Source organism: Lynx rufus, unplaced genomic scaffold (genome assembly GCF_022079265.1).
Source record: "Lynx rufus isolate CCGP_SWC_20201006 ecotype Redwood Valley unplaced genomic scaffold, mLynRuf1.p SCAF_1, whole genome shotgun sequence".
NCBI classification, from domain to species: Eukaryota; Metazoa; Chordata; class Mammalia; order Carnivora; family Felidae; genus Lynx; species Lynx rufus.
The window spans coordinates 121,616,474-121,640,638 of record NW_025814823.1 but is presented as its reverse complement, the minus strand read 5'-3'; the positions used below and the strand labels follow the sequence as shown (position 1 = coordinate 121,640,638).

The window sequence follows — 24,165 nt, the reverse complement described above, 5'->3', positions numbered from 1 at the left end:
ATTTTATTATTTTTTCTTTCTATATTTTCTATAATAATGCTTTTATTTTTACTTTGCAAGAAAAAAAAAACCTAAATAAAACACCAAAATGTCTGATCCTGAGATCTGTGTTCAGATTATTCCGTTGATAAAACAACACTGGAAAAACAAGTAAAGGGGGCACCCGGTTGGCTCAGTTGGTGAAGCATGCGACTCTCAATCTCAGGGTTGTCAAATTCGAGCCTCATGTTGGGTGTAGAGATTACTTAAAAATATAATGTTAAGGGTGCCTGGGTGGCTCCATCAGTTGAGTGTCCCAACTCTTGTTTTTGGCTCAGGTCATAATCTCACACTATGGTCCTAAGATCGAGCCCAAGTGGGGCTCTGCACTGGTCATGGAGCCTACTTGGGATTCCCTCTCACTCTCCCTCTGCCTCTGCCCCTCCCCAGCTTGTACACACACTCTTCTCTCTCTCTCAAAATAAATGAATATTTAAAAATAAAATAAAATAAAATCTAAGGCACCTGGCTGGCTCAGTTAGTTAAGCATCCAACTCTTGATTTCAGCTCAGGTCATAATCTCTGTCATGAGTTCAGGCCCTACCTCTGAGTCCAGGCTAGGCAAGGAGACTGAGCTTGCTTGGGATTCTCTCTCTCTCTCTGCCCCCTCCCTTATCTCTTTTTATTAAAAAAAAAAAAAAAATAAGAAGAAGAAGAAAAGAAAAGGAAGTAAAACTTGAACTGACTTTATTAAAAGAGTTAATGTGGGGCGCCTGGGTGGCTCAGTTGGTTAAGCGTCCAACTTCAGCTCAGGTCATGATCTCATGGTTTGTGAGTTTAAGTCCCACGTCGGGCTCTGTGCTGACAGCTCAGAGCCTACAGCCTGCTCCGAAATCCGTGTGTCGCTCCCTCTCTCTCTGCCCTTCCCCTGCTCCTGCTCTGTCTCTCTCTCTCTCTCAAAAATAAACATTAAAAAAAAATTTTTTTTAAAGAGTTAATATGAATAACATTAAGTTGTAAGAACCTGTTAACACATATTAAAAAGAAATAATGGCACTTCTACTTCTTTTCGAATGAAAGCTTTCATCTTCCCCTTAATTAATTAGAGGCTTTCATGAATGGAAGAAAATACCTAGATTTACCTTGGAGAAAAAATATATATATATACCTGTCAGCTGCAAACACTGTTTTGATATTCAGACTATGGCTTACAAATCAATAGTCACCAGCTAAGTATACCCTAAAAATTAGGCTATTAAAAAAATATGGGGCACCTGGGTGGCTCAGTCAGTCAAGCGTCTGACTTTGGCTGAGGTCATGATCTTGCAGTCCCTGAGTTCCAGTCCCGCATTGGGCTCTGTGCTGACAGATTGGAGCCTGGAGCCTGCTTCAGATTTTGTCTCTCTCTCTCCTTGCCCCTCCCCTCCACATGCACATTCTCTCTCTCAAAAAATAATAAACATTTAAAAAAATTTTTTTAAATAGTACTTTTCAAAATTGTCAACCAATGTGTACATATACATATAAGGACACTGATTCATTTAAACATTTACTGAATGTTTACTAAGTACCAAGCATCTTGCTTGGTAATGGAATTAGTCTAATCTAAGAAAGACAGACCTTGCCTTGCAGTCTAGTGGCCAAGGGCTGAAAATGAAAACAAATAATTACAGTACAAAATAACAAATGGTTAAAAAACATTTTCACAACAAAGTAAGCAATAACCCTATCAGAGGATGAGACAAGACAGTGATAAGAAACAGAGGGCTATAAGAGCAACTTCTGGCTTCTAGCCTATAGCAATTGGGCCAAGAAAAAAGTCAGACATATTTAGGAGTCAAACCAAAGGACATAAGAACAAGTATGTCCTTAAACTTAGTGTATTTGCCAAGGGGTGCCTGGGTGGCTCAGCTGGTTAAGCGTCTGGCTTCAGCTCAGGTCATGATCTTGTGGGTTGTAGGTTCGAGCCCCATGTCGGGCTCTCTACTGACAGCTCAGAGCCTGGAGCCTGCTTCGGAGTCTGTGTCTTTCCCTCTATCTCTGTCCCTCCCCTACTCGTGCTCTTGTTCTCTCTCTCTCAAAAATAAATAAACACTCAAAAATTTTTTGTAGGGTGCCTAGGTGGCTCAGTTGGTTAAGTGTCCAGCTTTGTTCAGGTCATGGTCTCATGGTCCATGAGTTCAAGCCTCACGTCAGGTTCTGTGATGACAGCTTGGAGCCTAGAGCCTGTTTCAGAATCTGTATCACCCTCTCTCTCTCTGCCCCTCCCCTGCTCATGCTCTGTCTCTCTCTCAAAAATAAATAAAAACATTAAAAAAATTGGGGGGGGGGGCGGAAACTTGCCAAGAAGTCTTCTGGTCAAAATAAGTCCTTTACTGTGAAATAGTTAAGGGTCAGTCTCCTTAAACGAGTCCAATGACAGCACTTTAGAGGCAGTATAATTCCTTGAGGCCACTAAGCACATTATCAGAACTTCTCAATCTTTTAAGAACATACCTTCAAAATACTCATTTCACCCTAGTAGTTTATTTATGTAAGGTCAGGTGTCATAGCTACTAGGTGATGATTTTTCCTCCTATTTGAGCAGCTGAAGACATTACTAATCAGAACTTAATGTGATAAGGATTGCAAATCTATGGTGGCATGTAAAACTCTACACAGTTCAAAGTATACTCCCTCCTTGAATACTGAACCAATACAGTGATCTGTCTATGAAGCTTACTGCTGCCTTTTCCATCATACTCCAAGATGACAACATATTCAATCTCCTAGTGCACTAAAAAAGATGTTGCTATGGGCTGAAGTCACAGAAGCTACACATCAAAGTCACAGCTTTCACCAATTCCCGGTCCTACCTACAGGCCCGCAGTGAGACTCTAGCTGCTCTCTAGTAAGTAGCAGTAATGCTTAACAATATTAAGTAAAATATTTTTGCAAAAAGAGTTTAACATATTTTAATATTTCAAAAACCACAAAATTACATTTATATTTAATGATTCTAAGGTACACAGGCACTTTTTATAGTCTACACATTAATATTCATACCATATTTGAAAGATAGGTAGATGGCTAATATTATTAACTGTTTAGAGAAAATTTAAAGAATTTCTCCAAAGTCACACAGTAAATCAGAGATAGATACAGAACTAGAAACTAAATGCCCTGATTCACATAATGGTGTTTACTACAATAGATAGATGCAACTGTACAAAAAAGTATTACAAACCCCATCACTCATTTTAAAACATATACCAAGGAGGGCGCCTGGATGGCTCAGTCAGTTAAGCGTCCAACTTCGGCTCAGGTCATGATCTCACAGTTCATGAGTTCGAGCACCATTGTTAGGCTCTGTGCTAACAGCTCAAAGCCTGGAGGCTGCTTCAGATTCTGTCTCTCCCTCTCTCTCTGCCCCTCCCCCGCTCTCACTGTCTCTCTTTCTCAAAACAGACATTGGGAAAAAAAAGTTTCAAACATATACCAAGGGGACTCCTGGGTGGCTCAGATGGTTAAGCATCTGACTCTTGGTTTTGGCTCAGGTGATGATCTCACAGGTTTGTGAGTTCGAGCCCCACATCAGGCTCCACACTGAGCCTGCTTGGGATATTCTCTCTCACAATAAGTAAGTAAACTTTAAAAAATAAAAATAAAGAAAAAAATAAAACACATACCAAGACAGATTTTTATAGTAAGCTAAACAAACAGCTTTGAATTATGTTTATATATATATATATGTATATATATATATTATATATAATATAAATAACTTAAAACACTTAAAGACTTTTAGGGGAGGTGTCTGGGCGGCTAAGTCAGTTGAGTGTCCAACTCTTGATTTCCGCTCAGGTCTTGATCCCAGGGTTGTGGGTTGGAGCCCTACATTTGGCTCCCTACTGAGCATGGAGCCTGCTTAATACTCTCTCTCTCCCTGGCTTGTACTCTTTCTCTCAAATAAAAATAAATACATAAAGACATTTTCAGGTAGAAATGCATGTTTGTTATTAAAAAATGCTTGCCTGGTGGTACCCAGATGGCTCGGTGGATTGAGTGTCTGACTCTTGATTTGAGTTCATGAGTTCAAGCCCTGAGTGGGGGCTCTGCGCTGGCAACGTGGAGATTGCTTGGAATTTTCTCTCTTCCCCTCTCTCTGCCCCTCCCCCACTTGCTCTCTACCTATCTCTCAAAATAAATAAATATATTTTTTAATTTTTTTAATGTTTATTTATTCTTTAGAGACATAGAGACAGAGTACTAGCAGGACAGAGACAGAGACAAAGGGAGACACAATCTGAAGCAGGCTCCAGGCTCTGAGCATGGGACTTGAACACACAAGATCATGACCTGAGCCCAAGTAGAACACTTAACTGACTGAAACCACCCAGGCATCCCAAAAAATAAATATTTTCTTAAAAAGAAAAATGCTTGCCTGAACTTTTTTTTTTTATGTATTTATTTTTGAGAGAGCACTAGCACAAGCAGGGGAAAGGCAGAGACAGAGAGAGGGAGAGAGAGAATCCCAAGAAAAGCTCTACTGCCTGAACTTTTTCTAAACTTGTAACTTCATCAGTTTTTAATTTATCCCTTGGATTTTAGTTAGACTTTACTCTTAAAGGGCCCACCTACTGAAAATGAGACGTTATTTCTAATAGAAACCATGACATCTCCCAATTGTACATAATCCCTACATAGTCTCTCTGACTGACATCTAGGATATTTTGAAAGTGAGCAAAGATAAAGACCTTATACAAGGGGCGCCTGGGTGTCTCAATCAGTTGAATGTTCAACTCTTGATTTCAGCTCAGTTAAGGAGCTTCTGCTATTGAGCCCCGCATCCAGCTCTGTGCTGACAGCAAGGAGCCTGCTTGAGATTCTCTCTCTCCCCACCCCCACCTCCAGATCGTGCTCTCTCTCAAAACAAATAAATAAACTTAGAAAAAAAAAAAAAAGACCTCAAACAAGACTTGTGAATTCAGTCTGTTCATGTAGCAGTAGGAAAAGAGATATAAATTTCTTGACTGAGATGGTTTCACTCCCTTGACTGCACTGCCAGTGAAAATGGTACTAGGTTTTCCAAGCCAGTTAAGGAGTCATTTCTTCCAGGCACTGTCCTTTTGTCTTTCCTCTAGTAAAAGTAATTGACATGGGGCACCTGGGTGGCTCAGTCGGTTAAGCGTCCAACTTCGGCTCACGTCATGATCTGGGCTAAAAGCTCAGAGCCTGGAGCCTGGTTCAGATTCTGGGTCTCCCCCTCTCTCTGCCCCTCCCATGCTCATGCTCTGTCTCTGTCTCTCAATAATAAGTAAACGTTAAAAAATAATTTTTTAAAGTAAAAGATAGGTCCCCAAACTACAAAAGAAGTGGAAGGTAACAGATAAGCTCTAGCATATGATATTTCTAATTTGTCTATAAGAAATAATTAAATGTAAAATGCCTTGGTTTAGAAATACCCCATTACATGCAACACAACATACTTAAAAGCCCCTAAAAATTAAAATCTTTTATAAATTTACTTAACCATAAACTAAGCTAAGAAAACACAATAGAAGATCATGTGCATGGACACAGTATGATTCCAACATATCCACTTCAACTCCATTATCTGAAACCCTAACAACTGCTCTGAAACGCTAGGTCATAACAACATGCCAATCTGCCATGAAAATTTTCTACAATCTGTAATACGCAAAAAGTAAATTACCAAATACAACCCATTTTAGCATATCATTTATTATATTTTAGGATGTCTAAAAAAAAAATCCCATGACAACTAATGAAAATACATATATCTGCATTTATTCCTTTCCTTTTTGCATTTGCTGTCTCTTATTAACGCTTCCATCTGAAACCATACTTCTATGAGTTAAAATTTAGTATTTTTTAATTTGTACTTCTAGGAAAGCCTGAGTAGTGATTTTGGCTCTTTTTAGCCCCAAAAAAGTAACAATTTTTTAATAATTAAAAAAGCATTTTGGGTGTTTTCAGTTGAACATGTAAGTAAAAACAAATGGGGAAACTAAAATAATCACTTTCAAAGATAATTTTTACCCATAAAAATTACAGAATACCTATAAACTTATTAGTATAAAAAGCCAAGGGAAAAAACACAATTAGGTTTAAGTTTGTACCCAAACTAAATTTTCACATTAAAGAAAAAACAAAAACAAAAACAAAAACAGGGGCGCCTGGGTGCCTCAGTCGGTTAAGCAACCAAATTCAGCCCAAGTCATGATCTCACAATCTGTGAGTTCGAGCCCAGCGTCAGCTCTGTACTGTCAGTTCACAGCCTAGAGCCTGCTTCAGATTCTGTGTCTCCCTCTCTCTCTGCCCCTCCCCCGCTCACTCTCTGTCTCTCAAAAAATGAATAAACGTTAAAAAAAATTTTTTAAAACAAAAACAAACACCACTACCCAGAATAAAACATTTTAGGGAGGACTAAAAAAAAAAGGCAATTAACATTAAAGTAACATTAAAACTAGTCACCTTCTACCAAAGACATATACATGTAATTCTTATGGAATCTCTACCTACAAACAAAATCAGAGCCTATATGAGCCAAAACTGTCACACACGCACACAAGGTTTTTTTTTTGATGTCAAATAACATGAAGGTAAACAATTTTTTAAACATGATCTTTTTTTCAGCCTTTTCCATATATGGTCAATTTCACTAAATCTATTTCATTTATGTTCTACCTTCATCACAATACATCTCCATCTCTGTGCTCCCAAACTTTACTGCAGAAAGAGACAGCAGACTCAAGACACCCATACTCTTCTACAAAACTTTCAAGTAGATCAACACTAATATAAAACCCAGAAGCCCTTAGTGTACTTTCATTCACACCTGTACTCTCACATACTCCTCATCCTCAGAATGTAAAAAGCATGTCAGACACCAAAATTCTAATGCTGCCTCCTTCGCCCATCCTACCTTCATAAGGCTGACACAGTGGACTAAAGATGACTCTCTTCTTAGGTGTTCACATCCAAGAAATCAAAGTAGCAAAACAACAACAAAGTTATTTAACAAGATTTCTCAGGAGGACCAGGACATAAACTGGGAAGTAGCTGTCTCCCAACAGCTCCAGCTTTACCACACCTCCACGCCTCCCAAACTACCTCTTATTTACACTTCTGAAAAACTCAATGTTTCCACTAAAATGGTCTAATCTAATGAATCCTATAGCCTGCCCATCTCTTCCTCTACCCCTTTTCTTTCACCAGCAAGTCCTACCTCTAACAGGAGAATAAGCACTAGAAATTAGGAGGGGGCAGGAAATGATCCCTTCCCTTCTCTTTCCAAGCCTTCTTTCCCAAGAGAGTTCGATATAATCTCTCTCCAACTCTCCCTTCAGCATTCCTTCTCTTCCCTCTCTGGGATGTTTCAGAAACTACCTATATCCCATTATCTCAAATAAACTCACCACAATCCTAAACTCTTAAAATGGTTACAAAACAAAACAAAAAGCTGGTACCTCTGCTCTCTCTCTCAAGTGTCCCAGTAATTCCATAACTAATACTACCCAAATATTTTTCAAAAACAAGCCCTTCTGATTCTTCAGCCCGTCAACAATAATCCTACACCCCAATATCCTCAGTTGCCCTCACAATCCTTCAACAATATTTACAAAACTCGTAGTCTTTCTTCTACCCCTTTTATTGCTCCTATGGCTGTACCTAAAAATCCCTACATGTTGCAGGTATACCCCCTTTCAACTACTCCTCCAGTAATATTAAATACCAGGGTAGCCCTTTCAACCCTCAAACTTTAAAATCTCAGTATTTTCTAACCCTTAATGGTATTTAAAAGTTATTAGTTCTCCTAGTACTAACAACTCCCAGATAATATTTTAAAATCCCTTCATATCCTTGTTATCCTATTTAACAGCTTTCCAGTAATTCCCAAAAACACTTGAATGCTCACATATCCCTTTCAACTACCTCATGTTTCTCAAATCCTTCAAAATTCTTGAACCCTTAGAGCTCATCAATAATCGCTATAAAACCCTCAGTATCCCTACTATTCCTTTCTGTCTTCATGTTTTTAAAAGGCCCTCGATACTCTGCTTCTGGATCTTTTAACCTCGTACTAATATTGTTAATAAAGCCCTCGACATGCTGCTACACCCTTAATATTCACATTCAAAAATCCCTCGATAGCCTTGCGATCTACCGCTGTTCTCAAAGAGTAAAATTTTAAATTCCCTCACTATTCCTGCTACCCCTTCCAACACCCCAATATTTATATTTAAAAAGCCCTCGCTGTCCTTGCCGCCCCCCACCCCCACCCTCCGGTCGCACAGCCACACCGCCTCTACGCCCCTGCCTCTCGCCGCCCCCCCCCGCCACCGCCCCCCCCACAATGGTGATAGTACTACAGAGAAGACGTCGCCGGGACCTCCGGACCGCGGCCCCTCCGCTCCGCCCTCCCCCACGCCGCCTCCCCTCCCCCCACGCCCCCGCGGGCCCCCAACGCCCACGTTCGCCGGCCCTGGCCCAGCCTGGCTCACTCACATCGGCTCCAGTAACTTGGCCAGCCAGGACTTGAGGGCATCCACATCCTCTATGAGCATGGTGCAGGGAAGGCGGGCTCGGCCGCCGGTCTTGTTCAGGCCTGCCGCGGGTCTCCCCTCGCCGCTTCCTCACCCTCTCTTCACAGCTCCCGGTGCCCCAGCCCACCGGGCATCTTAGGAGACTTCAACCTACTCCCCCGGCCGGGGCCTAACAGGAACTAACCCAAGAGCCCTCACTCAACCTAGCTTGACGGCTCAGGAGGGCAGGAGATAGCGTCAGGTGGCGGGCGCAAGAACCAATAGAAATAAGAGGGCCGTGCGCGCAGAGCCAATGAAAAAGCTCGCTCGCCCCGCCGGCAGGCCGTACCCAGCTAAGGAGGAGGGATATAGCAAGGTAGGTGGAGAGCTTACGTGAACTCCTGGTGCAAGATGGTATCTTGGAGAAGGTGCTGTGAGTCTTAAAGGGGCCGCGGCGCCTTTTTGACCACGCCGTCGCCCGCCGCGCAATACCGGTGTCTGCTACTGGGAGTGCCTGGGGGAACCCGGCAAGCCCCTCAGCCTGGTTCCTTCCTCTCGTTTTTTCCTGGAAACACACTTGTGTCCCGAAATGACTCAGCTGTAGTAAATCTGCAACACAACGTGCAATACGTTCACGTTCGACACATTGCACAGAATGCAAAATTTTACTTTTTTTTTTCCTTGCACAATCATTTTGCTCAGCACACATGCTTGTATTTTTCGCCGCTATGCTTAAGTTACGCAGAATGTTTCTGACAACCATTCCTTGGACTCCAGTAATCGTCATTTTTAAAACGTGGCGCACAGTTGTAAAAGGCTGAGGCCATTTCAGTTTTACCAGTATTTTTAATACATGCTTTATTTAGGAAAAAAAAGATTCTAATCTTTTTTTAAATTCTCTGTTCACTGGATATCTAAAATTCAGTAGGATTTTTTTTATTTTTATTTTTTTGCAGGGAGAATTTTGGTCAGCAAAAAAGTTTTTAAAAATAAATTTTTTTTTAAATCGAAATTACCAAAATAGGCAACTTAGTTTGTATTGAATAAAAAAATTCCTTATGAAGTTTTGAAATTACTAGCTTGGCACTGGTCTTAGAATGCTTACGCAACAACAAATACTGAACACCTGCTCTATGCTAGCACTGTGTAAGGCACCAGGATTCCAATGGTTAGCAAAACAGTCTCTCAGAAAGCTGAACGGTTTGTGGGATTGTGCAATATAATAATATTTTGAAAAATACCTGATGAGCACAAACCTCATATAAAAGAGATGGGTCAGCCCAAAATAAGCAAGTATACTTATCGACATAGAGCAGAAAAAAGCAAACTTTTTCTTAAAAGGACTAGATACTAAATATCCCTTGTTTTGTGGGCCATATGGTTTCTGGCAACTACTCAATTCTGCCCTCTTGGCATGAAACTGGCCATAGGTAATACATAAACAAATGATTATGATTATGACTATGTCCGAATAAAACATACTCAATTTTAGATGATTTTCAAATGTCACAACATACTTTCTTGATTTTCTAAAAAACCATTTAAAAGTGGAAAAGCCATTGTTACCTTACAGATATACAGAAGAGCCAAGAGCCAACAGGGTTTGGCTTACTGGCCCTTACATAGAGTAATAAAAGCAAAATGCACTTAGAAATCATCTAACGAACCCCCTTCCCTGACACCTTCTCCTTAACTTTGCAAATAAGGATAAAAGGCCAGAGACTGAGTGGTTTATTGAGAATCACACATATCTGTAGATGGAGCAGAATTTGCATCTGGATCTTCTTACAGCAAGTCCAGAGTTTTCTCATATCCAACTGTTGCCTCTTCTTCCCTCTCTCCTCCCCTTCTTTATGCTTATCCACAGGTTTCCTTCACTTTTCTTCCTAGTACATAGATGAAGTATTATCCAAAAATGACAGAAAAAAAATTTTGAAGTGTAAAAGTGATATGATTAGGCCTAAGGCTAGGAAAGAACCTGATAGTGTGATAGAAATTTAACAGGAATTGCTTTCATCACACAACTTTGAAAAGTTATATCCATTTATATGGATCCAGCCTTTTGGGAGCTCACATTCTGGTAGGCTAACAGTCAGGTATTGTAAATAATCATCTGTAGCCACGGTTGTTGACTACATACTCTATGCTGGCTCTGTGCTAAATATTTCCATGTGTTATTGCTTCCCATCTTCACAGTATCCCTATATAGTAAACACTATTCACAGATGAGAAAATTGAATCCCAGAAAGATGATGAAACTAATGAATGGAAAGACCCCGTCTTGACCATGTGTATTTGACCACAAAGCCCACACCTATAACCTTCACTTAAATATCTCACTAGCAAACACTGAAATATTCACCATGTGGTTCATTCAAAATTCATTCAACAAATATGTATTGAGCCCTTTACCACCATTAGGCACTGTTCTTGGGATAATAGAGAGTAAGACTAATATTAAATAAACGTTTTTTCCTTAGTTAAGGTGGATGCTAAAATGGATACTTAACAAAGACTGACTTTTCTCTCAGTTTTATCTTCACAGGAGGAGAAAGAGATGCCAATTTATCTAAGAAATATTATTGATATAAGACATTGAAAAGAAAGTGACTACAGGAAGAATACACGTGTAAACCATCCTTATTCAAATCAAGTTTGCTTTCCTCGCTTGAGGGTAACTGGGCCTCAACCAGGAAGAACTGTTAACTATGCAATTTCACATAAGTGTTGACAGAGGGAGATGGGCCTTCCATAATCAGAGTAGATTTGTCCACAATTTTTTTTTTTGTCTTATTCCCTATCCTGTGGTTAAGTGCTGTCCCAGATGTATGATAACAGAGGTTGAGAGTAATTTTTCAGATTTAAATTTCTGTGAAATTTACAATCATGATATTTCCCTTAAATGCAATCAGACAAAGCTTTGGTAGAATTTCAAACAAGGAAGTTCATAGTTACAGACAGACTCTCTCATTTCTATACATTTATGGTGATCATCTGATTAAACAACACACCCATCAAAATATCAGCGCCTCCTGAGTCTGGATCCCCATTTGCAGTCCATCTGGCTCAGAGAAAAGTCCCTTCAATAAAAGTCACTTGGGGGCACCTGGCTGGCTCAGTAGGTGGAGCATGCAACTCTTGATCTTGGGGTCATAAGTTTGAGCCCCACGTTGTTCAGGTTGTAGAACCTACCTAAAAGTAAGTAAGTAAGTAAGTAAGTAAGTAAATAAATAAATAAATAAATAAATAAATAAACAAATATCATTTGAATCTTGTTTATGCAAAGGCAAAGGTAGTTAGCAGAAAAATAGCAAGTCAATTGGAATTGTCTCTCTTCATTATGGAAATGTAGATTTGTTTTCTTAGGAAAACTATGTTATAAGGGTTTTTTTAAAAAGTTCTGTCACACTGCATAGCTATAAGAATGGCTAATATAAATGGCAAAATGGTACAACCACTCTGAGAAACAGTTTGGTATTTTCTCTAAACACGAATGCAGCTACCATATGGCCCAACAATTATACTCCTGAGAATTGATCCCAGAGAAATCAAAACATTTTCATGGACGAAAACCTGCATACAAGTACTTATAGCAGTTTTGTTTATAATAGCCCAAAACTGGAATCAGCATCAGATAGCCTTAAATATGTGAATGGTTAAACACATTATAATACATACGTACCATCATGGAATGCTACTCAGCCACAGAAAGGAAGGAACTATAGATATGGGCAACAATTTGGATGAATTAGGCTGAGTGAAGAAAAAGAGCCAATCCTCAAAGGTTATATATTGGATGGTTCCATTTACATAACATTTTGAAAATAACATAATTTTAGGAGCAGAGGACAGAGATGAGGGTGTGGAGGGAAAGTTGGTGTGGTTCTTAAACATGAGGGATCCCTGTGGTGTTGGAAGTGTTCGGTATCTTGACTATGGGGGTAGACACAGAGGTGATAACATTGTATAGAATCAAGTTTATATGTGGGGCACCTGGGTGGCTCAGTTGGTTGAGCATCTGACTCTTGATTTCAACTCAGGTCATGATTTCATGGTTCATGAGTTTGAGCCCCACATCAGGTTCTGCACTGTCAGAGCCTCCCTCCCTCCCTTCCTCTCTCTCTCTCTCTCCCTCAAAAGTAAATAAATAAACATTAAAAAAAAAGAAGAATCTAATTTATATGTGTATGCCCATGTAGACATGTATAATGAATAAGCATAAAACTTGTGTTGATGTAAATATTCTGATTGTGATATTATACTATGGTTTTGCAAATATTACCTTTGGGGAAAATTGGGAAGTGTGCAAAAGTTCTATTATTTCCTACATCTGTATATCACTCTACAAGTATCTCAATTTAAAAACAGTTGCTTTTAAGGGTGGCTGAGTGGCTTAGTCAGTTAAGTGACCGAATCTTGACTTTGGCTCAGGTCAGGATCTCACGGTTCGTGGATTCAAGCCCCACGTTGGGCTCTGTGCTGACAGTGCATAGCCTGCTTGGGATTCTCTCTCTCTCCCTCTCTCTCTGTCTCTCCTCAGCTTGTGCTTTCTCTCCCTCCCTCCCTCCCTCTCCCTCTCTATCTCTCTCAAAATAAATAAACTTAAAAAAAAAAAAAAAGATTCTCTCTCTGCCTCTCTCCCAGCTCATGTGCACGCTCTCACTCTCTGTCACTCTTTCTCTCTAAAATTAAAAAAAAAAAAAGTTTAAAAGAGCTTTGCTAGAAAAAATAAAATAAAAATAAAACCATGGGCCTGGATAAGATCATCTAAGAAGTAACTATATCTCGAAAGGCCACTAGGGCATTCCCCTATTTAGAAGGAAAGTGAGTTATTCAGTAAAATAAATGGAGAAGGCATCGCCATGAGGCAGCAAAACAAAGAAGAAATTTGTCTCAGGAAAGATGGAGTTTTCAACTGTGTCATATGTATAGTTCTTGGGTCAAGTAAGATGAGGATACAGAATTGACCACTGAATTTGGCAGCGCGGAAATCACTGATGACCTACACGGTTCCATGGAGGGGAGAGAATAAACACCTGACTGGAGCAGATTCAGGAGAGGAATTAGAGACAGGAAGACAGTTCTCTTGAGACTTTTACTCTAAAGGGGAGTAGAGCAATGAAGGTACTGGAAGGCATTGTGGAATAGAGAAAACAGAGTCAGCTTGCACGGTGTTCTGTTTTTCTTTCTCTTGTTTGTCTGCTTTGCATTAGGTGAGATGGTATGTATGAATTCAGAGGAGCATGATGTAATGGAGAAAGAAAATCTGAGGATGTGAGAGGTGAGGTGAACAACTGTAACAAAAAAATCTCTTAGGAAAAAAAATGGGATTTAGTGTACAAATATTGTGTAGGTCTTTTTTTTAATTCAGCTTATTTATTTATTTTGAGAGAAAGAGAGAGAGAGCACTATCAGGGGAGAAACAGAAAGAGAGGGAGAGAGAGAGAATCCAAAACAGGGTTCGCACTGTCAGTGCAGAGCCAGCAGTGGGGCTGGAACTCACGAAACTGTGAGGTCATGACCTGAGTCAAAGTCAAGAGTTGGACAGTTAACCTGACTGAGCCACCCAGGCGCCCCCATTGTATAGGTCTTTTTTTTTTTTTTTTTAATGTTTATTTAGAGAGAGAGAGAACTTGAGCAGGGTAGGGGCAGAGACAAGGAGACACAGAATCTGAAGCAGGTCCCAGGCTCTGAGCTGTCAGCACAGAACTCAATGCAGGGCTCGAACCCACGACCCATGAGATAATGACCTGAGCCCAAGTTGGACACTCAACCATCTGAGCAACCCAGGCGCCCTGTGTAGGTCTTAATAGGAGCTCTGATTGTGCTACATGGAGAAAAAAGTACATGTTGATAGAGGTATGGTGGTAGATGTAGTAAATGTAACTCACGGATGTTCTTTACTGATTGCTTCCATGTTTTTAGTGAATTAAGAAGAACTCAGAATTCAATTCAGAAGAATATGGGGGGGGCATGCTGACTGTTTGAGAAGAGAGGAGTGAGGACAAAGCATCTTTGGCTTCTCAACCATTTCTTTCTTTTTCCTTTTATTTTATTTATTTATTTTTTTTTAATATATGAAATTTATTGTCAAATTGGTTTCCATACAACACCCAGTGCTCATCCCAAAAGGTGCCCTCCTCAATACCCATCACCCACCCTCGCCTCCCTCCCACCCCCCATCAACCCTCAGTTTGTTCTCAGTTTTTAACAAGTCTCTTATGCTTTGGCTCTCTCCCACTCTAACCTCTTTTTTTTTTTTTTTCCCTTCCCCTCCCCCATGGGTTTCTGTTAAGTTTCTCAGGATCCACATAAGAGTGAAACCATATGGTATCTGTCTTTCTCTGTATGGCTTATTTCACTTAGCATCACACTCTCCAGTTCCATCCACGTTGCTACAAAAGGCCATATTTCACTCTTCTTTTTTTTTTTTAAATGTTTATTTTTGAGAGAGAGAGAGACAGAGACAGAGACAGAAACAGAGAGCAAGTGGGGCGGGGGAGGGGGGACAGAGAGACAGGGAGACACAGAATCTGAAGCAGGCTCCAGGCTCTGAGCTGTTAGCACAGAGCCCAACATGGGGCTCAAACACAGGAACTGTGAGATCATAACCGAGCCGAAGTTGGACGCTTAACTGACTGAACCACCCAGGCGCCCTAGGTTTCTCAACCATTTCAAGCTCCTTCTCACCTCAGGGCTTTTCTGGTCCTTTTGACCAGAAATCTTTTCCATACATATTTGTTTCACTGACCTTTTCTTGTCAGCTCAAATAACCCTTCCTTAGGAAGGCCTCCCCTGACCATCCCATCTAAATTAACACCTTACTTCCCTCCTCTAGTTATTTTCTAGCATATAATTCTGTTTTATCTGCTTCATAGCATTTTTCACGGTCTGACATTTTTTTATTTATTCGTTTTTTCTACCTTGTCCTAACTAGAATATAATTTTTCATGAAGTCAAAGATTTTGTCCTCTTTGTTCCTTGGCACTGAAAACAAAACCTGACATGTAATAGATGCTCTGTAAATACTAATAAATGACTACGACAACATCAAAACAATATTACTACCTGAGTACTATTATCACCAACTTCCTGGCTCAGACAAGCCAAGTGATTTGGAACACAACAAATTTGGAATAGAGGAAATGGGGGGGGGGGGAGGTGTCCATGATTCATGATTCAAAGGCTAACACTAGAGCTCACATTCTCAGACACTATATGGAAGAGCATATAAGGAAAGATACTGCCTTCTGGCTACCTAGATGTTGAGAACCTGACCAATGTTTTAGAAAAAAGAAGAAGAAGGGAAGAAGAAGAAGAAGAAGAAGAAGAAGAAGAAGAAGAAGAAGAAAGAAAGAAAGAAAAAAGAAAAGAAAAGAAAAGAAAAGAAAAGAAAAGAAAAGAAAAGAAAAGAAAAGAAAAAAGAAAAGAAAGAACCTGGGTAGCTTAGTCGGTTGGGCATCCAACTTTAGCTCAGGTCATGATCTCACGGTTCGTGAGTTCAAGCCCCACGTCCGGCTCTGTGCTGACAGCCAAGAGCCTGGAACCTGCTTCAGATTCTGTGTCTTCCTCTCTCTGCCCCTCCCCCACTCATGCTCTTTCCCTCTCTCTCTCAAAAATAAACCTTAAAAAAATCAAAAAAGAAAAAGAAGAGTAGGACTATGATTGTGCCATTAATTTATATAGTTTACAGTAGTCTAATTTCATTGATAGTGTAAAAATAGGGATCTTAAACATCGTAAATGCACAAAATAAATTTAAAAATATAGTCCTTAACACTGGAATCTCAGTAATATGTAATTACTTGTCTTTAGCTCTTTCTTTGCTTTTTCTCCTCCCTTTCTTTCTTCTTTTCCTCCTTCCTCCCTCCCTCCCTCCCTCCCTTCCTTCTTTCCTTCCTTCAGTTCCTTAAGGAACCCTAGGACTGCTTCACGATGGTGATGGTAATGGTGGTGATAACATGGATAAGTAGGCTATTTAGGAACTACAAGCAGTGTTTTGATGACTCAAGTGTCACGTTTCCCATATGAGCCTATGACATGGTTAGCAATGCTCTGTGGAATGTTGACAAGATAGCAGGCTGAAGCTTGTGGGTCCTAAGTCTGGAGTGGTGTAGCATGAGTGAACTGTTACTAATTCCTGAAAATCACAAGTATCACTGCTTGAAAAGAAATCTAATTTTTTGAGGAACCTCCACACTGTTTTCCACAGCGGCTGTACCAGTTTGCATTCCCACCAACAGTGCAAGAGGGTTCCCATTTCTCCATATCCTCACCAGCATCTATAGTCTCCTGATTTGTTCATTTTAGCCGCTCTGACTGGCGTGAGGTGATATCTGAGTGTGGTTTCGATTTGTATTTCCTTGATGACGAGTGACGTTGAGCATCTTTTCATGTCCCTGTTGGCCATCTGGATGTCTTCTTGAGAGAAGTGTCTATTCATGTTTTCTGCCCATGTCTTCAGTGGATTATTTGTTTTTTGGGTGTGGAGTTTGGTGAGCTCTTTATAGATTTTGGATACTAGCCCTTTGTCCGATATGTCATTTGCAAATATCTTTTCCAATTCCGTTGGTTGCCTTTTAGTTTTGTTGATTGTTTCCTTGGCAGTGCAGAAGGTTTTTATCTTCATGGGGTCCCAATAGTTCATTTTTGCTTTTAATCCCTTGCCTTTGGGGATGTGTCAAGTAAGAAATTGCTGCAGCTGAGGTCAGAGAGGTTTTTTCCTGCTTTCTCCTCTAGGATTTTAATGGTTTCCTGTCTCACATTCTGGTCCTTTATCCATTTTGAGTTTATTTTTGTGAATGGTGTGAGAAAGTGGTCTAGTTTCATCCTTCTGCATTTTGCTGTCCAGTTCTCCCAGCACCATTTGTTAAAGAGACTGTCTTTTTTCCATTGGATATTCTTTCCTGCTTTGTCAAAGATTAGTTGACCATACTTTTGTGGGTCTAATTCTGGAGTTTCTATTCTATTCCATAGGTCTATGTGTCTGTTTTGTGCCAATACCATGCTGTCTTGATGATTACAGCTTTGTAGTAGAGGCTAAAGTCTGGGATTGTGATGCCTCCTGCTTTGGTCTTCTTCTTCAAAATTACTTTTGCTAGATCTACCCTATGACCCAGAAAATAGCACTGCTAGGAACTTACCCAAGGGATACAGGAGTACTGATGCATAGGGGCACTTGTACCCCAATGTTTATAGCAGCACTCTCAACAATAGCCAAATTATGGAAAGAGCCTAAATGCCCATCAACTGATGAATGGATAAAGAAATTGTGGTTTATATACACAATGGAATACTATGTGGCAATGAGAAAGAATGAAATATGGCCTTTTGTAGCAAAGTGGATGGAACTGGAGAGTGTGATGCTAAGTAAAATAAGTCATACAGAGAAACACAGGTACCATATGTTTTCACTCTTATGTGGATCCTGAGAAACTTAACAGAAGACTATGGGGGAGGGGAAGGAAAAAAAAAAAAAGGTTAGAGAGGCAAGGAGCCAAAACATAAGAGGCTCTTAAAAACTGAGAACAAACTGAGGGTTGATGGGGGGTGGGTGATGGGTATTGAGGTACCAACAGGTATGAGCACTGGGTGTTGTTTGGAAACCAATTTGACAATAAATTTCATATTAAAAAAAAAGAAAAGAAAAGAAATCTAGGCAACAGAAATTTTAACAGAAAGCTTCTGTTGAGAAACAGAAAGTTTCTCACAATTTTAGTGTCCGAGAAGTGCAACTTCTCCGATTTCGTTACATTTGTCTAAACATCAAAGTGTCCCTAATTAACATGGCTACTTGTCCCTAGCTCATGTCAGTCTGATTTAGAATTTCCATTTATTAAATGACTATCTTAGTCCATTTGAGCTGCTCTAGCAAAATACCACAGATTGGGTGGCCTATAAACAACAAGTTTATTTCTCATAGTCTCTCATAGGAGACTAGAAGTAGGAGATCGGGGTGCCAGCATGGCTGGGTGAGGGCCCTCTTCTGGGTCCCACATTTCTCTTTGTTTACTTACAAGGAGGAAGGGTTTCTCTTTTTTGTTTTGTTTCATTTGGGTTCTCTTTTATGAAAACACTAATCTCATTCAAAAGGGCTCCATCCTGCTAACCTAAGCACTCGCCAAAAGCCCCACCTCTTAATACCATCAGATTGGGCATTGGGATTTCAACCTATGAATTTTAGGGGGGAAACAAACATTCAGACCATGACATTGATCAAACTGGCTTCCAGTATTCTCTTCCTTCCTTCCTTCTTCCCTTCCTTCCGTTTAGCTTAATATTTCTTGACATTCACTTAGTATGAACCAGGTATTGGGCTAATCACCTTGCTTGGTGTAGCTCATTTTATTCTCACAGCAAGCTCAACAAGTAGGTGATCCCAGTCCACATTTTACATACGGCGATCTAGAGTCCCAAGGTTGAAGGAACAGAGCTAGCATGGGACAGTCTCAATTTAGACCCAGGCACTTCAAAGCCTTTAAGCACAACCACCACACACACTCTTCCTTTCCTGCCCATTCAATGTCAAAGACTGCACACAGAGCAATCCCAGGATCAACTAAGCCCATAAGTCTTAGAAGGAGTCTTCCTTTTTCTCTTTATACTCATTGCTTGCATCATTACAAGCAAACAAACAAAACTGTTCACCATTCAGAAACCATGAAAGTAAAGATACAACATTAATGTTGGAGGGGCGCCTGAGTGGCTCAGTTGCTTAAGTGTCCGACAAGGCCCAGGTGGACCTGATCTCATGGTTTGTGGGTTCAAGTCCTGCGTCAGGCTCTGTGCTGACAGCTCAGAGCCTAGAACCTGCTTCAGATTCTATGTCTCCCTCTCTCTCTGCCTCTCCCCTGCTCATGCTCTGTCTCTCTCTCAAAAATAAATAAACATTGGGGCGCCTGGGTGGCTCAGTTGGTTAAGCGGCTGACTTCGGCTCATGTCATGATCTCGCGGTCCGTGAGTTTGAGCCCCGCGTCGGGCTCTGTGCTGACAGCTCAGAGCCTGGAGTCTGTTTCAGATTCTGTGTCTCCCTCTCTCTGACCCTCCCCTGTTCATGCTTTGTCTCTCCCTGTCTCAAAAATAAATAAAACGTTAAAAAAATTAAAAAAAATAAATCAATAAACATTAAAAAAAAGAAAAAGAAAAAAGAACATTTATTTAGGAAAAAGCCAATTTAAGTACAAAAGATGTTTAATAGGGTAGAGAACTGACAACCATGTTCTTTGAGAGCTGCATGCCCGTGAAACAGAAGTATCAAAAGAAGTGCCCTGGGGTGCCTTGGATGACTCCGTCGGTTGAGCTCTTGATTTGGGACACTTTGATGTTTAGACAAATGGCCTGGCAACACGGAACCTGCTTGAGATTCTCTCTCTCCCTCTCTCTCTGCCCGTTCTCTGTTCACTCTCTCTCTCTCTCAAAAATAAATAAACTTTAAAAAAAAGTGCCCTTAATTCCTTCCTCTGACTCTGCCATCTCAAGATAGGGTAAATATGCATGAAAAACAAATACAAAGGGACTCAGAGACAAGCCAAGGCTAATTATAGCTTTATGGATCTAAATTGAGAAGTGGTGATTCAGTTGAGTTTAGTAGAGTGACTGATGGTGTGAGTTTAGTGGGGAAAAAAACACAGGAAATGAGTTCTGTTGTGGAGTTTTAAAGAATGACCAGTATGGTCCGACAGTCGGAGAAGGTATAGCACAAAATTATATGGTGATAAGTAGCTCAGTGATGTTAGGGAAGAAATTAAAATGGGGCACAGGTAAGCTTTTCTATTTTAATCAGACTAATGCTTATAGACCAATTTTTCTAAAATAATAATAAAAATAGCTGACATCTTAAAGTTCTTACCCTTTGCCAGGCATATACATAAATATGTACATGTGGTTTATACGTGTATTATTATATGTATACATATTATTTCTTTAATCCTCATAGCAATCCTATGAGGTACTTACTTTTATGACCCTTTTATAACCACAAAGTGGTTAATTGAATTGCCTGAGGTCACCCAGCTGGTAAGTGATGAATTTGGTCAGTCTGATTCAGAGCCTGAGCTCTTATCCACTATGCTACCTTTCCAATTTCATCTGTCTAGAAAGGGTATTCCATATGGCATAGCAAAGAATCGACAATTCTCAATTAAAAAGTGATATTACTACGGTGTAACAAATTTCATTCTCCTAATATCTCTTGAATCTGTTTCTCTTTCTCTCCCTTGACTGCCACTGCCATAGTCCAAACCATCCTCACCTCTTACCTGGACAATCGCAATAGCCTCCTGCTTTTACCTTAGCTTTCTTCCAACCCTTCTTCAGAATGATCTTACAATACATAAATAGGACCGTGTCTCATGTCCTCACTTAAAACCCTTCCATGGGCTCCCATATCTCCACTTGTTTCAATGTTTTCCTCTTCCACTGGACTGCAAGCTCTGTGGTGGAGGCGACTGCTCCTGTCTTGTCCAAGTGTTGTTATCTCCAGCATCTAGCATAGTGACTTATACATAGTAAAAGCTAAATAAATCTTTGTTAAATGAATGGAATCTAAATGACCCTTTAAAAATATATTACTCATTTAAAGAGGAAACAGGCTAATAGGGGATAAGGGATGGGGGCATTTAATTAGGGGATAGGTTTTCCATAATTCTCATAAGTTGTAATCACATAACAACTTGTTTATTCTCTTCTTCTCTGTCTTGTTCCCTGCTATATCCTAGCTCTATGTCAGGTTCACAGGAGGTAACCAATGAATATGTATTGTATGAATAATTTCAGTTACCAATGTGAATTGGAAGCTGATGAATCAAAGATGACAAATAGTACTGATAAGGACAGAACTGGAATTGGAACAGGAGACTATAACCATAGTTATGGGAGCTGTGGAGGATTAGGATTCTTTTTTCGTTTTAATTAAAATTCTTTTTGGACGTTTATTTATTTTTGAGACAGAGACAGAGTGTGAGTGGGGGAGGGGCAGCGAGAGAGGGAGACACAGCATCTGAAGCAGGTTCTAGCCTCTGAGCTGTCAGCACAGAGCCCGACGGGGTGGGGCTGGAACCCATGAACCGCACGATCATGACCTGAGTGGAAGTTGGACACTTAACAGACTGAGCCACCCAGGAACTCAGGATAAGGATTCTTTTATTCATTCAATGAATATTTATAAGTCATCTATTATGTACCAGATTCTGCTAGGCAGCCTCTGCTGTAAAGAGCTTACAGTCTAGTGATAAATAAATAGGCAATTAAATTCAAGGAGAGAACTTTCCTAAGGGAAGACAGGAAGAGTGTGCTTCAGGGAACATTTAGGAGGGGACATATAACCCAGACTTGGGTTGTCAGAAAGTAAATGTCTAAATTGTTAGTAGCTAAAGTAAGAGGGTATGGAAAGTGATGGAGAGGATTTGTATGGGAAAGCCCTGAGGTAGGAGAGCCCTGGTGGTTTCTCCTTAGCCTAAGGTTTCTGGTTAACTTTCTTCCATCCAACAGATTTTATTGAGTTCATACCATGTGCCAGGCATTGTTAGGCCATCATTAAATTTTTATTTCAAAAGTAGTTGTTGTGCTTTATTTTAAAAGCACACACACATATAATTTTAAATTCATTAATTTATTAAACTTATTTAAAAAATTTTTCTTTCCCTTAGTCTTTTAGGAAGACACAATATTTAGCTGGGCACCCCTCTGACCCCAAAAGTGCTTTGCAGATGCTTTATGAATATTTACTGAATTAATAAATAAATGCATGTAAGAGTATCTAATCTGACTCCAGAAAGTAAAAGCCTTGCATGGTTGCTTGTCAGTACATCTTTCTTCCTATGATGGAAATGCTCCAAATCTCCACTGTCAGATGATATGGTAACCACTGGCCACACAGACTGCCAAGCACTCAAAAAGTGGCTAGTGCAATTGAATAACCAAATTTTAAACCTTTTTCTTTTTTTTTTTTTTTTTTTTTTTTTACTGTTTGTTTATTTTTGAGAGAGAGGGAGCAAGCATGAGCGGGGGAGGGGCAGAGAGTCCAGGCTCTGAGCTGTCAGCACAGAGCCCGTTCCTGGGGGCTCGGGGCTCCAACCTGACTCGAACCCACAAATGGCCGGATCATGACCTGAGCTGAAGTCAGAACCTGACCTGAACTGGGAACCTTAACCCTGAGCCACCCAGGCGCCCCTGAAGAACTGAATTTTAAATTTTACTGAATTTTATTTTAAACTTAAATAGCTACATGTGACGTGGCAGCCTTAGATGGTAGTACAGCTGAAATAATGCGCTTGGCACTGGAACCCGGTAGGTTACCGGCCTCACGCTTAAAAATAGAGATTGTTCATAAATGGCAATAAAACGTCTGAATTCTGGGCTGTTGAATGCCACAGACAGCACTAAATATCTGTGCACAATAGCAAGCCATAATTAGCACTTCAATCACTGAAGACTAATAAACCTTGCAACCTGGCATCCTGACAAGACACCTAACCCAGCGCCATGGGGTGAAAAGGTTGAAGGCCAGGGAACTGGACCGTAGGCGCGTTCGCGGCAGTCTGAGACTTCGAACAGCCTCATGGACTTTGTAGTTCAACATGCCCCTGACATCACTACCGGTGTCACCACAGCGTGACCTAGAGGTTCAATTTCCGGTAACCTGTTGCTCTATGGGAGTTGTAGTCAATAGGTGACTGCTAGACTTGGGCTCTAGTGGTCTGGAAACTACAATTCCCGGCGGGCTACGGAATGCACAAGGCAGTAGTTAGCTGTGAGCGGGCGATTGCCTCATCAGGTGTAAAGTGTGCGCTTCAGTGTATTGGGAGGCCTGGCTACCCCCAGACGGAAGGGAAAGGTTGGGATCACTGCTTTGAGAGGATCGCCGAGGTCACTGTCGTGGGTTGCAGAATTGGTTGGGCGGTGCCATGGCGGTGAGTTCTGGCGGAAAGAGAGTCTGCTCTGCCCGGCCCTATAACCCGGCTGATCTGTTTGCTTTTGCCAGAAGCTGGGGTCTCCATGTGGTAGCCGTTGTCCTGAAAGGAAAAATCCTTATCTAAACACAGGGAATGCCTTGACCCCCACGTTAAAGGTGTGGATGTTGTGAGGATGCGCCTTTTCTTGCTATCTGTTGAGCCCGGAACTGGTATCTTTAACTTTACACACTACTTAATGTTACGTGTGTTAATTTCACAACGTGTCAAAAACCCATGTGGAGAGAGGGAAGTAGGTAACCTTGTTCCTCCTTTAAAAAAAGTTTTTTTTTTTAATGTTTATATATTTTTGAGAGACAGAGACAGAGCATGAGCAAGGGAGGGGTAAAGAGAGAGAGGGAGACACGGAATCCCAAGCAGGCTCCAGCCTCTGAGCTGTCAGCACAGAGCCCAGTGTGGGGCTTGAACCCACGAGTGCTGAGATCATGACCTGAGCCCAAGTCGATGCTCAACCCACTGAGCCACCCAGGCGCCCCCTTTGTTCCTTCTTTTAACAAAAAAAATTTTTTTAAACAGACAAAAATCTCTACATTCATGGTGTTTACGTGTGTGTGTATGAGAGAGTTACATGCTAAAATATTTGGTAAAATATGTCTGGTGCCAGAAAGTCCTATTGACAAAAATAGAGCAGGAAGGGGAGACTCTTAAGTGTGAGGTGGGGTAGGATTGCAGTTTTAAAACTGTGATCAA

The 24,165-nt window shown here is 40.6% G+C and overlaps 2 protein-coding genes across 5 annotated transcripts in view; one reads left to right on the top strand and one right to left on the bottom strand.

Moving 5' to 3' along the window:
• RBM27 (RNA binding motif protein 27) overlaps positions 1-8,704 on the bottom strand; it is a 73,469-nt gene extending 64,765 nt beyond the window's left edge. For 3 of the 4 annotated variants that reach the window (XM_047086499.1, XM_047086517.1, XM_047086520.1), the window contains exon 1: positions 8,491-8,703. In XM_047086499.1, the coding sequence (XP_046942455.1) occupies positions 8,491-8,549 (59 nt within the window). In that variant the 5' untranslated portion in view covers positions 8,550-8,703. Of the gene's footprint in view, positions 1-8,490 lie in introns of all 4 variants that reach the window. The other variant, XM_047086508.1, reaches the window with a different exon arrangement.
• A 14,563-nt stretch (positions 8,705-23,267) lies between these two features.
• The window catches only part of LARS1 (leucyl-tRNA synthetase 1), a 73,831-nt gene continuing 72,933 nt past the window's right edge, over positions 23,268-24,165 (top strand). Inside the window, exon 1 of the mRNA XM_047086494.1 lies at positions 23,268-23,415. Within this exon, the coding sequence (XP_046942450.1) occupies positions 23,410-23,415 (6 nt within the window). The 5' untranslated portion in view covers positions 23,268-23,409. The remainder of the gene's footprint in view (positions 23,416-24,165) is intronic.